The following is a 13,430-nucleotide window of genomic DNA, read 5'->3' as shown; positions in this document are numbered from 1 at the left end:
TGAGGGAGGGGGGGGGGGGGGCTGGTGGGATTTGGGAAACACCATTTAAAGATCGCATGACCCCCTCGGCTTACCAATTTTTTCACATCCCCCCCCTTATGGCGGTCATTTTTTGGGATGACACCCCCCCAAAAAAATTGAACAAACAATATTTAGATTTCAACTTTTTTAATATTTATCTATTATCCCCCTACTTCACGTTATTGTGCTCACCATGAAGACAATATTTACAATTCCTATACTACAGAGAGCTGTTGTTTAAAAAACAAATCAAAAGAAAGAGAAGTCAATTTCGGATCTCCTAGTTATGACTCGCCCTGAGCGTGTGGCATTTAGCCTCTCATTGGCATCTTCCTCATCTGAATTGATGAATGCAAGAATGACGTCACTTGAGTCATCTTCTCCCCCAGAGTCAATGGCATCACTGTCCTGGCATTTCTCAGTGTTGGTTGGCCAGCTCTGAGAGGACTCTTCTGCTGCGAGCATGAATGTCTTATAATTGCCTTTACGTTCTCACTCTTACTGCTTTTCAAATGCTGCTTCAGCCCGTGGTGGTTCAAGTACTTGTTTAGTTCTGGAACACGTAGCTTTTTTAGCTTGGTTAGATCTTCGCACAACTCAGTCCAAGGATAATCCTCATATGATTTATCTTTCGCGTCCCTACTTAACTTTGCCTTTTCTTCTGCTCTCTTTTTCCTTTTAAATTCCAGCACTTCAAGATGCTGAAGATAATCCACCACAAACTTTGATTTGACAATAAACTTATCTCCAAATAGAGCAACGCTCTCTGGGTCAGAAAGCCAGCCTGCCACTTCCATGCTCTTTCTTCGCTTGGACCCTTGGCTGCCAGTCATCTCGATCACGCCCTTCTTTTGGGGTCTTCTGGTAGGAGAGGTAGTGGAATTCCGGTAGGCAGGAATGGTCAGTAACTGGTTTAGGGTATCTTTCTATGGGTAGTCCAGTCCACGCCACGTCGTTATTTTGAAGAGATGGGCCATACATCGCACAGCTCTTGGAAGGGAATTATTTCACTAATGCTGCAAGAAGCAGAATCACCACCAACCTTGAGCAGGAAGTCAGAGATTATGTTTACACCTTCATGTACCCTGAAGAGTACACTCTGACGGAAAGCATTGCTGCCTCTTGCAGCATTGGTGAAAGAGACTCCCATAGCAGCACAAGCGGCGACGAAGAACTCGACGACAGCGAAGATGAAGATGAGTGCCAGTGAAAGTTGCATTCGAAAATAACAGTGTTAAATACTTCTTTTCAGTAGCTACAAATGCTTATCGTCGCCAAACGTTTTTTTAAAGCAGAGGGGAAATTTGTAATAAATTTGTATCCTGCCTTCTATGTTTATTCTATAGCAATTTTTTTGATATTCAAACATTATGCCATTTTAAAGTTTTACTAAAATATTTCACGTGACCCCCCCTTTTTCCCTTATTTTTTTGGAATGGCCCCCCCTCGAAAGCCATTTTTCGCATGGACCCCCCAAATCCCACCAATCCCCCCCCCCCCGCCCCCACCTTATAAAAAATGAACGGTCCCTAAAATCCAAGGACAATTTCAACAAAACCTTCTGGATCAAAACACAAAGAGATTCCTGTAATATTGCTCAGCCTATTTGACGGTTTTTTGACAGTTACAATACCGTGTTAAAAATACAATCATGACTAGAGGCCGAATCTCCGTAAACTCCATAACTGCCCTGAAAACACGGGGTCTGCATGGAAAACACGGGGTCTGCGTGGAAAACACGGGGACTGCACGTGAAAAACACGGGGTCTGCGTGGAAAACGCGGGGTCTGTGTGAAGAACAAGAAAATTCCTCATTTAAGTGCACAGTACAAATTTGATTAGTTTTGATTCCAATGAAAATCAATTCACTATCTTCAAAATAACGCGTACCTTGGTCGAAAAAGCAAATGGAACATTTAACAATAACAATGATAATGATAATGATAATAATAATAATAATAATAATAATAATAATAATAATAATAATGATAATAATAATGATAATAATAAACATTCAAGAGCGGGCCTGTTACGCATTTGATATATAAAGGTATCATGGTTGGTGGATTTTTACGAAAAATGCGAAAAAACCGAACGCCGAACAAGATCTTTAGCTGGTAGAACCTCTGAGCGACCGTGGGTCGCACTGTAACCAAGAAGAATGGTTGAAGGAACTCGAGGACACTAGTCCCGCCAATGAAGCTGAAGGACAAAATACAACAAGTGCTAGTCGCAGGAAATTGCTAGAGAACGGACGCGATTCCGAAACTTCGACAACGAGAGAGTCAAGCGCAGATGTAGATGTAGACGGTGTGGATCTTGAGGTTTCCTCTTTTCGCCTCACGAGGCATGGTCTCAAAAAATGTCTGAAGAACGAAGAAGCCTTAACTCTAGCAACAAAATACCAATGCCGTCGACGAATTCTTCTAAGTAAAAGAAATCATGGCAGTTTAAAAACAAACCTGTATAAAGCAAGCTCTTGGTAGTTTGTCGCTTCTCGGCGGACGATTTCACTGCGACGGGTTTCCGACGTCTGTTTATTTCAAGTCTTCATAAGCCATTGTTGTGGTAAATTCACCCATGCCGACGTCTGTCAGTGCGGAGGGGATTTTTAACACCTAATCATAACAATCTCATAAAAGATTTTTCGTCTTTCTCTCAATAAAATAAAACTGCACATTTTTAGTTGGTTTACGCGCGTCTTCCGACAGAATTGGCTGAATTCCCTTCGAAAAAGGGTGTCGGCCTTTCTTTAATTTTGCATCCGTTTCAAAGGGATGGTCTCTTTAGTGGAAGGAAACGTCCGAATTGAAAATATCAAAGTTTAGGAGGGCGTAGAAAAAAAAACCAAACCACATCTGGAAAATCGCCGACACCCTTTTTGAGGGTGATGTGTGCGAAAACATTTCCGATGTTAATCGCGCCGCTCCGATGATTCACGCGCGGAAGCGAACCAGTTTAAGCAAAGCATTATTTCTGGGTATTTCTTTTAATATCACTGCAACAATAACTTTTTAGAAAATTTCAAAGATGTAGTTGTATTCTATAACTATTAAGCTTTCAGAAAATGAATAGCTTGATGGGGTTTTCCTTCAAAGCGCCAGCGTAAGAGCGCGATTTCCAAACACTATCAATTAACTAACCTACTAACCTATGATCGGCATAAGTAAGCGTTACTTATTTTGTTATGTGACACAATTGGGACTTTGCGTAGTTTTTATGTGCTGCGTAAAGTAAAACCTAAAACCTAAAACCTGAAACCTGAAACGCCGCTCCTGTTTTAAAAATAGCGAGAGAACTCGGAAAGTATTACTATGGGTAATCGTACGGATCCGAGTGTAATTGAGGATTTACACTACGAGTCAAAGTTCTTGTTTTCTTCCTCGTGAAAACTGGAAAGTAATTTGTTAACTAATAGATTTGTAACTTTTATTATCCCTCTTCAGAATCCCTTGAATCGTTATTCGATTAAATATTTACTGCTTTTGATATTTTCCCGACGAACTGTTTGTGATTGTTATTTACAGCTTACATTACGCACGCTTGTCAGGGATTTTACTGTTAAGACGGGGTTGTAAATAGAAGTGACCCCCCCTAACCCCCCCCCCCCCCACCCCGCGCCAAAGAAAAAAAAGCGCTTCGCTTTAACTATTAGTGACGTGATAATACTTTCACGGAAATCCGTGGCGACATCCAATAATTCACTTACGGCGTCGTTTCAACTGAGACACGTGATGCCCTTCCAGCCTGATGACCTTTTCACGGAGGCATATTGAACAAACAAAAATCCAGTAAACAGTTAGTAGTTTCAGCGTTAGACGAACTAATGATGGCACGTATCGAATAAGGAAATTGAAGTTCGTTGAACTGATATTTCCTTTGTTTGTCACTGAAACAGATTATCTTCCTCTCATAATCATCTCGTTGTACTTCCTTATGTCGCTTTCTCATCCTTGTGAGACAAAGAAGACAAAAGCAAGCAAAGTTTGTTGTATGTGAAGGAGAGAGAAGCTAAGACAGTTTTTCGTTTAACTTACGTTCAAAAATAGTACGTGCTAAGTTGTATCTTTCCAAATTGCTCTTTCTCTAACTTAATAACTGCTTCGTAAATCAGCGCCAAAAACTAGTAAAACAATTTGTAGGTTTAGCGTTTAAGGAAATGAATGGTTTTGGGCAATCACTTTTTCCTCAGGTGCTAAACAGATTATTTACGTCTCGCAGGTATTATCATTATTATTGTTATAATGTTTGAGTTTCTTGTTTCATTTCCTTTTCAGAACAAGATAAAAGCGACAAAATGTTCCTTTGAAAACAGTTTGTCGAGGTGGGAGAAGCTGAGAAAGTGCCTTGAATTCACTGCCAAGATGACCGTAAGTTGATCATGCTTCATTCAATTTATCCTTTCGCACATTTATAGCCATGCACGTCTGCAGTACACAGTTGGTTTTATCAAAGCTCCATTTATTTACTTACAGAAATGCTATAATTTAATATGACAGACCGTATAGTTCATATTGCTCGTATCTGGCGTAGTTAAGATCAAGTACTTGCATTGTCGCATCTTTCACGATCTAATTCTCAGTGTTTTCGTTTTCTTTTAGAGTTTTTCAACTGCTGTGATCGTTTCTATTCTGTTTTTCTGCATCTCTGACGCAAGTGCTTCAGTGGTAAGTTACTACCTCATTCGTAATATCGTAATCTAAAGAGGAGTTAGTAACTTTCGCCCGGAAGGTCGGGCACGTTTGGGAGGCTCTTATGTAACTATTTTTGTTCTTTACTATGAAAGAAATTTGGAGTTTAACAGATCGTAAACTTTGATGCAGCCAAGAGTGAAAGTGTACTTATCCGGATCTCTTACTTATCCTCAAATCACTCAATAGAACCAATGTTTTGGATTTCTCGTTTAACAGATTCCCTCTGAAAATGCAGTGGAATTTGAGAATTCGGATGAGATCAAAGTTCATATTGTGGAGAGAGGAACAAAGTATGTTGAGAAAATCTCAATTGACGAGAAAAATGATCTTGAGTTCTTCCATGTCCCAGCTCACAATGGACTCACTGAAGCCGACTACCTTTATGACTTCAAAAGTGTAAGTGTGTGTAGTTGTTTTGTGCGAATCGATCTGCGAAGCCGTAAAAATGACGTTTAGCAGCCAGCCTTAAGCCCCAGCCAAACGATTGCAACATTTCAGCACAACATATCACAACATTGTTGGCCCAACATTTGCAAGCTCCGGCCAAACGATCGCAACTCTTCAACGCAACATATCGCAACATTGTTGGGTGCAACATGCTGCGCGCGTTTGGCCACTCTGTTGCGACCTGTTGTGACATGTACATGTTGGGTGTTAAAAATCGAACTAGTGCGCATGCCCGGCCGCAACATTGTTGCACGAACCTGGCCAAACGAGTACAAATGCAATGTAGGCAACTGTCGCATTAAAAATTTGACTATTTTCAAATTTGAGCCAACAACACCCAGCATGTTGCAACACGTCGAAACCGGGTGGCCAAACGCACGCAACTTCATGCGGCAACAATGTTGCAATATACTGCGTTGAAATGTTGCGATCGCGTGGCCGGGGCTTTACGCAGTGGTTACTCGAAGACTAGTTTATTTAACAATATTGGAAATGGGTAAAGAGATCAAAATTTGCTTGGTTTTCTTTGTTTGTTTGTTGGTTGGTTGGTTGGTTTCACTAAAGAAATTAATCTTTAACCGGGCATTTTTGAGCTTTCTGTTGCAGTTTTTATTTTTTAATTTCCATTGTTTTTGTTTTTATTATTTTTTTTCCTCACACTTTTTTTGAAGAAGAAGTCAATTAAATCTTTATTCACACTTTTTTGATCGTATAACAAGAAAAACTACTGTAAAATAGTAGAAAACAAATGTAGGTCATATAACTAAGAAATATATGAGTTTTAAACACGTGTGCATCAGCCAATGTCTTTTTAAAGGTTTCTTATAAACAAGCAAAGATTGCTAATAAATTTTAGTCATGAATGACTCTCGGCCAACTTTTGATGTGTAAAATTGATCAAATGCAAAATTAATTCTGCTCCCTATTTATAAGGAGCAAAAGTTCTGCTCCTTATTCAGTGTGTTTATGTCTCTTTCGATATCATTGAAGAGCTTAGCCAGAAGCGAGCACTAAATATTCATGTTGTGAAAGCAACCTTGTCTGGACTTTATGCCATTACGTCATTGCCTCAAAGTGGTGATCTTGCATCAACAATAATATAATGATTCATTCTCGCATAGGTCACGTGCAAAAATAGTTCATGCTTATGTTGAAATTGACAATCGGATTAGCTCCTCAGTCTCACAGTAACGTTTCGAATACTGTCCTATTTTCGACGTAGCGTGGATGACAAAATAAAATTAGGTATACATAGAAAGTAGCAAAGTCCTTTTATTCCCTTGTTTGTCCGGGCTTCAAAGTAACGGCTGTCTAAGACAACACAGACGCAACGCCAACTGACGAACTTTTAAAATTAATATCTTTAACGCTAATTGCGTGACGAGTAACGCGCTATTAAACAAACAATGCATTTTTTCTTAGAAACGAGGAAACAGTTTATTTTTCTTAGCAAATAAAGGTTAACTAAATATTTAGCCGCGTGGTCGTAAGCTTCAAACTTCTTCCCAGTTTTTTTTTTTTTTCACTGTGCAACAACACGAACACCTCCTTGTTCCGACATTCGGAAGGGACAATGAACACTCCCTTGACAATCTGATTAGCTTCTGCAATTGAGGATGTCCCGATCTCAGTCTGGCTGCAGTTGCCATACTAACCTGTGTCACTTTGTTTTTTCTAGAATATATCGATGCGTCGAGACAATGCCAAGGCCACTTGTTATTTGGGGCCACTGCCAAACGACTTGCCAAAACCCGCTGACCTAAGAACTGGATTACAAAGGGTACGAATATCACTGAAAAGTTGCCAAAGACCCGAGATAAAAAAAAAAAAAAAACACATTAGGCAAGGTTTTTTTTTTTCCAGAGACAGTGAAAATCTTAAAAAGTATTAACTATTGTCAATATGGTAGCTGTCCTGAGTCTATGGCGGAGTGAAAAGAAAGGAAGCTTTCGAGGTTGCCTTTAAGGCAAGCCCGAAGGCCATTGATGAATAATTGACTTAAAAGGAATTTGATTTAATATTATAATTTCTGTCATCTCAGTACAATAACGTACAATGGGTATTGCACACGACTTTTATGGATATTCAGTGAGCAGCCCAAGATTTGTTGATCCTACGAATTTCGATTGACATGACAAACTTCTTCAGGGATATATTATAATTATATATTATAATTTCTGTCATCTCAGTACAATAACGTACAATGGGTATTGTACACGACTTTTATGGATATTCAGTGAGCAGCCCAAGATTTGTTGATCCTACGAATTTCGATTGACATGACAAACTTCTTCAGGGATATGTTTTGTTTCAACTAAAGATCTTTATAAAGTTGGCTTCTAAGGTTTTGACATACCATTGAGCCATCAGGTGAGATATACACAATTACCTAACGCAAAAATTGGATGGGTGAGGTAACCCGAGAAACTCGTAAAGACCGCACAGGTGTAAAGATAAAATATATGTCCCTTGAAACATATCCCTGAAGAAATTTGTAGTATCATGAGAAACGCATAGGATCAATGAATCAACTCAAGCTGCTCTAACTTTGTGCAGCTTACTGGACATCTATAAAAAAAATGAAAAGTGATAATAAAAAATGTGCTAAAAAGAGTGACATAGTTTTACCATGTAGTCCTCCACATTTTTTTCTTACTTCAAGATCTTAAATTTTGGGTATATATTTATTCGAAACAGTTTTTTGGAGGACTGTTTATTGGAAGGAATTTTTCGTAGGAAGGAATCTTTCGTTTTAAAAGTATTAGTATTACTTCAAAGCGTGACGCATAGTGCGTGGTGAAACTCTCTGAATCTAAGGACATCAAGGACAAAGCAAGTTCTACAGACAATAAATGAACACCACAAATGATTTCACAAGTGATACATGAGCGTAAACATCATATCAATGAGCATGCTCTGGAAACATTAGACTAACTGTTCTCACTCACTCACTACCGAACACGTTTTAAGATAGGGAATCATAATCAGAACAAGTTTAACATCTTTTCTTAAGGTTAGATATAAATATAGTGAATGAAATTGGGGGGGGGGGGGGAGAGGGGGGGTTGGTGAGGTCTTATTTTAATGCAGTGGTAAGCTTATAATCCGAGTTTTAATTAAGTAGGCGCTGCGCTTTTCCTTTGCTAAACGTCGGGAAGTATTGAAAAATCTCTTTATCGACTCGCAACTTATTCTTTTTTTTTTACTTCTCATAGGTATCTGAAGCTTCTTCAAAAAGAAAGGTCATTGTCCAAAAGCACTGGGCTGTTTCAGAAGAGGTCGACAAAGCTCTCCTCAGAGAAGCAGTGCAGGACTTCTGTGGCCTGTTTCCAGTCTTTCGCTTGCAAGAAGTTGACTTGAACATGTTGAGCTCTGCGGCAGCTGGCCTTAGGGACGATGGACGAACTCGTTCTGGTAAATACTACCTTGACTTCTGTTGTGTTTCCTCTTGTAACCCCGAGTATGGTCTTATAGACGTGCTCAATTCTCCTTCTGTTGACTAGGATGCTTACTCTTAATTTTCTTTCTTTAGTTTAGTTTTAGTGTTCACAATGGTAACCATGCTTAAGGTAGACTGTAAAATATTCGGCTCTTTTTTTCTTAAGTCTCCTGTCCTCGAACGTAAGGTCCAGAGCAGAGGCCAAAACGGTGAGTGAGACTGGGGAGAGACACAGAGAGGTTGATTACCTTCACTCGCTTTGGGCACGTTAAGCTTGCGCATGAATCGTTCTTAGGATCAACGCTTTCGGCTCGTCACGCCAAGCCAAATAGACCGACTGTTTTATAGTCTATGCCCAGGGAATTGCCCACCTGGATAAAGTGTGGTGCCCTTGGGCGGGAGTGAAATAAATGGACGGTTTGAAGGGTGGACAGAAACTAGAAGTTACATTATTAAATGCATATATAAAAACAGTTAGAAGTTATTACTATTTGACTCTCAAGTTTTAAAAGAAAATTAATTGTTACAGAACTCACCGTCGTCTTATTCTTTGTGTGCCCTTGAAAAACTTGCTGAACCCCACTGGCAATCTTGGAATTTTGTCATTCATATATGACTCGCACGGTGGTCACTATCACCATTACTATTCATACGAGTGCTTTTAAATATGTTCATGCCTTAATATCATTTTTATTCCTCTTTTGTGTCCACAGCAAGAAAGATCGACGTTAACAACTTACCTTTCTGTGAGCAAAATATTGCTCCAGGAGGAAGATGCAATCCAGAAACGTGGCTCTATAGTTTTGAGATCCGTCAACGTCACTGCACTTGGTGGGTGAGAAACTGCAAGTTCAACACGCAATCTAGTTTAGTATGCGAGGAATATGAGCACTTGTTCAATAGCATGATTTGCTACACAACTCGTTGTCCTTAAATGAATTGGAATGTCCTATCGTGAGCGAAATAGTTCAAAATTGGATGCACATGGAGAAATAAAATACAGCTTTGAAAACTAAACTTGTTATTTTGTTAAAACTAATTTGTGGAGATTAAGGAAAAGCATCATTGTTTCTTAGGATTTTTTATCCCTTAAACGTATTCAGAACAACAAACAAAGCGGTAGTGGCAAGTTTTCCTTGAGAAATGAATTCTTGGTCACCCCAGCTGACGAATCTATCTGCTTCTCCCACATAAAGGAACCAAAAGGTGGAAAAAAAGAAAAAAAAAACCAGTAAAAAACTGCTTGATAACGCGGCGCCGGCATTAATTTAAGGACGTTCGCGTGAAAATTTTACAACATTAATTATTTTCCTGAGACTTTTACCACTGTAAGATGATGAATTTTTTTATGTCAGAAATATAAAAAAAATGGGGGGTCACCGACTTTGTTTTGGAGAGAACAGGCCCGGAAGAACACCCTAAATCTGAAAAAATAGGGCTTCGTTAGCGAAGTGTGGCCAAAGTGTCTTTAAGCCCAAAAATATTGCTTGCAATTGGATCTTTGAAGTGAAATGTTCCCTGCCAAATATTGTTTAAGTGGACCAATTAAGTGAATTTAGGCAACTGGTGAGGTTTCTTAAAGAACAGGTTTGCATTTAGCGACCATAGTTCCAAGCGTCTTGTAGCCGCAAGATGGCAGGATTCGATGTCCCGTGGACAGAAATCTTGAATTTTTTTCTAACCTCGCACATTGATTTTTTGGACAATGTGGAGATAATCGTAAATAAAATCTGTTTCTTGAAAGAAATAGATTTTCGGGGGCACCGAACGTCCAAGATCGTTAAATCCAGGCAAAGCTATAGCAATGGCCACCTGCATTATCATTGTTCGTTTTATCAATTAGCGCGCGCTCTCATGCATGACGTGGCGTGTGAATTTGCGTGCGCAGTAAGGATGCGTAGAAACAAGTAGCGTAAAAGTCCTTAATAGACCTTTTTCGTTTGGGCCGTTCGTTGTCCCATTACAGACCACGTGATATTCTCTAGAGAATTGTTCTTTTATCCACCTAAGAATTATTTATTCATATGCATATGACTATTTGAAAATTTGAAAGGAAGAATTCTCAGTAGAATCATCACATGGTCTGAAATGGGGCAACAAACCGCCCAGTCGAAAAAGCTCTATTCTCCTGAAATAAAACTGCACATAGATTTTTTTTCAAACTTTGTCCAATCAATATTTATCATATGAGAACTTAAATTATCATAATATATAGATTTAGGCCAGCCTACAAGCGTAGCTCCTGAGCCGGGTTGTTCAGAGCCAAATAACCCAGGAAAAGGTAAAATTTCGATTTGAGTTTTGTAACTTTGCGTTGAGGTTTTCTGTATATTGTTTGGCCTTCTGTTTTGAGTTTTAATAATCACAATACACACAAAACAAAGCAGCAAAAAACATTTGCATAGAAGAAAAAGTTATTATTTGGTTAACTTTTAATCTTGGGTTTGTACCCTAAACCGTGAATTTGTACCCTAACACACTGTAGACGTCTTTGACTTAGGCACAAGAGTTTTAAATACGTCTTTCCTTGAGGACGAATTTTTTTTATTGAGCTCTTCATTCCGTGGATCCCCGAACTCAAACTTCCTTTGCCTTGTCCCTATACCCGGTAGGATCTTGAAAATAGTACCGGCCAGAGAGGCAGCTTGTGTATGAGGTAATTGGACTTAAGTCCATGCACAGTTATCTTTGTAGAATAGTTTGATACGTTGTTTTTTAGCTTTATACTACACTAGAGGGTCGTGAAGGGGGGTACCAAATCCCAGTTCCCAGCCCAAATTTTTGCCAAATCCCGGTTCCTAGCTTAAATTTGGTCTAAATCTCAGTTACCAAATCTAAAATCCTATTCCCAGTAATTGTTTGCAAACTAATGTGAATAATTAATTAAAAGCGTGGACTGACGTCGTTTGGATTCACATACCTTCACCTGGACTGAAGAAAATCTCTCATTCTTCTGGTGAGCAGTCTTTGTCTTCCAACCCTTGTTGGAATAACCATATTCAAACCACTTCAAGTTGTATCATCTGTACAATCCTCGTCACACTCGCTGTCTCCACTTGCGCTGCTGTTATACTCGTCACGTTAATCAGTGCAGGTGAGAACCTCCGTAGGCTGTTCGTCAGACTGACCATCTGGACGTTCTGCACTTTCCCCTGGCACTGAGCTTTGCGCATGAGGAAGTACAAACTGCAAATCTAATGGATGAAGCAATGTCTGTGTTTCATACAAATTCAGAGGCAGTGTCCCAGCTCTTTCCATGGTGTTGTCTTGTCGTACGCTTCGCTGGCTTACACACTTACGTATCGTTTTGACCACACTCTCATCTCTGCTTCACCATATCTGGGCAACTCGCTCCCCACTTTTCCTCCTGGTCTTTGTTGGCGTTTTGGGTGTTTTACCCAAGTCATTGTCTGTGTTGCTCGTGCAGGTAGCAGTGTCACAACAAGTTGCAGCCGCTGAGCCTGAGGTTGAAGACGATGAACTCTCAAACACGTTGTTTACTGTTCCTTTTTGAAAGGTGGCACTCGCTGAATCTCTCGGGTGAACAAGGCGCGTGATTCACTCTGACTCTCTACGCATTTCGATCTGATCATTAGTTCGCACTACAAAAGGCGCTTTTTTTAGGGTTACCTGGTTCAATGTGGTCCACACAAAACATTTCTAGTACATGGTCCGCAAACCCCCTCTTCGCAGCAGAATCCTCAACTCCACAGTTTTCCATAATTATCTTTTGTAATTCTCTCGGGCTGCAGCTTAAGTTTAACGAAAGTTGACAATTTTCCGTGTGTATTGCAGCATTTTTTGCGATAATATATTTGATTTCGATGATCATAGTCCGCGACTTGGACACGATTTTTATCTTTCCCGCCACGTGCAAACATGCGCATATCATTCCATCCACAACAAACCGTTGACCAGGAAAACTGACAAAACTTAACAATAAAACCGTGTGGAGCCTGGTTGCCAGAACGCGGAAACGAAAACTGTAATGATTCGATGTGTCTATTGAGGTCTAATGATGCAGAATTTCAATCCTTTATTCAAAAGGATAGACTCAATTAAGCAGTGGTGTCAAAAATTAGGGTCAGAGAGCACTGAAAATAATAATCCCTTTCCCATTTTCGAAATTGTTTATCCCATTCCCAGCGGTTGAATCCCAGTCCCAGTGCAGTAAATCCCATTTTCCCAGCCCAAAAAAGGGCAAATCCCAGTTCCCATTTTACACCTTCACGACCCTCTACACTAGAATCACTCTACAGTTAAATATTTTCAGTTTCCTGTGATCTGGTCGCTCTAGGTCCTCTAGCCGGTAGGATCTTGAAAATACTACTGGCCATAGGGACAGCTTGTTTGTCGCTGTCGTCCACGGAAGAGAAGCCGTCATCAGACGTCGCAAACCTGGCCAAAACTTTACCTCTTCAGCAGAAATAGTATACAGTACAATTTAGTGACACTGTACAATACCGCATCAGTATTTAATGACTAATCCACTTAAACAAGCCCTGGTAATTGCAAGGGGAAAAATAAATGCTAGGACAAGGTCATAATTTTTTTTAAATAGTGCACTGACCTTTTGAACCAAACTCTTTGTCTAATATCCAAATAATAAATTTACTTATAGTGTCTGTCACATATTCAGAATTCACCCTGTATACTTCATCGTACCTGGACACAAATATTTCTTTATCGGAAGACAAAGAATCTTGTAAACTACTTGAAGAATCCATCTTTCAATGTCGAAGCATGGCTTTGATGTGATCACTACCACAGGGGAATTTTCTGCTTATTTCGCGCCAATTTCATCATGTGTCATTTACATTTTCTTAGAC

The 13,430-nt window shown here is 39.7% G+C and overlaps 1 protein-coding gene and 1 pseudogene across 1 annotated transcript; one reads left to right on the top strand and one right to left on the bottom strand.

Moving 5' to 3' along the window:
* Window positions 1-130: 130 nt before the first annotated feature.
* On the bottom strand, window positions 131-1,002 carry LOC149095867 (uncharacterized; annotated as a pseudogene).
* Window positions 1,003-3,941: 2,939 nt separating this feature from the next.
* On the top strand, window positions 3,942-9,806 carry LOC149095866 (uncharacterized). Its single transcript, XM_089281714.1, has 7 exons — window positions 3,942-4,069; window positions 4,299-4,391; window positions 4,623-4,688; window positions 4,932-5,111; window positions 6,841-6,942; window positions 8,378-8,576; window positions 9,315-9,806. Exons 2-7 carry the CDS (start codon window positions 4,386-4,388, stop codon window positions 9,533-9,535), a joined length of 774 nt encoding a protein of 257 aa, XP_089137840.1. The 5' UTR covers window positions 3,942-4,069; window positions 4,299-4,385; the 3' UTR covers window positions 9,536-9,806.
* The last annotated feature ends 3,624 nt before the right edge of the window (window positions 9,807-13,430 follow it).

Source organism: Orbicella faveolata, unplaced genomic scaffold (genome assembly GCF_042242905.1).
Source record: "Orbicella faveolata isolate gen_17 unplaced genomic scaffold, um_ofav_v1 contig_48, whole genome shotgun sequence".
NCBI classification, from domain to species: Eukaryota; Metazoa; Cnidaria; class Anthozoa; order Scleractinia; family Merulinidae; genus Orbicella; species Orbicella faveolata.
This window is presented reverse-complemented; position numbering and strand designations above follow the sequence as displayed.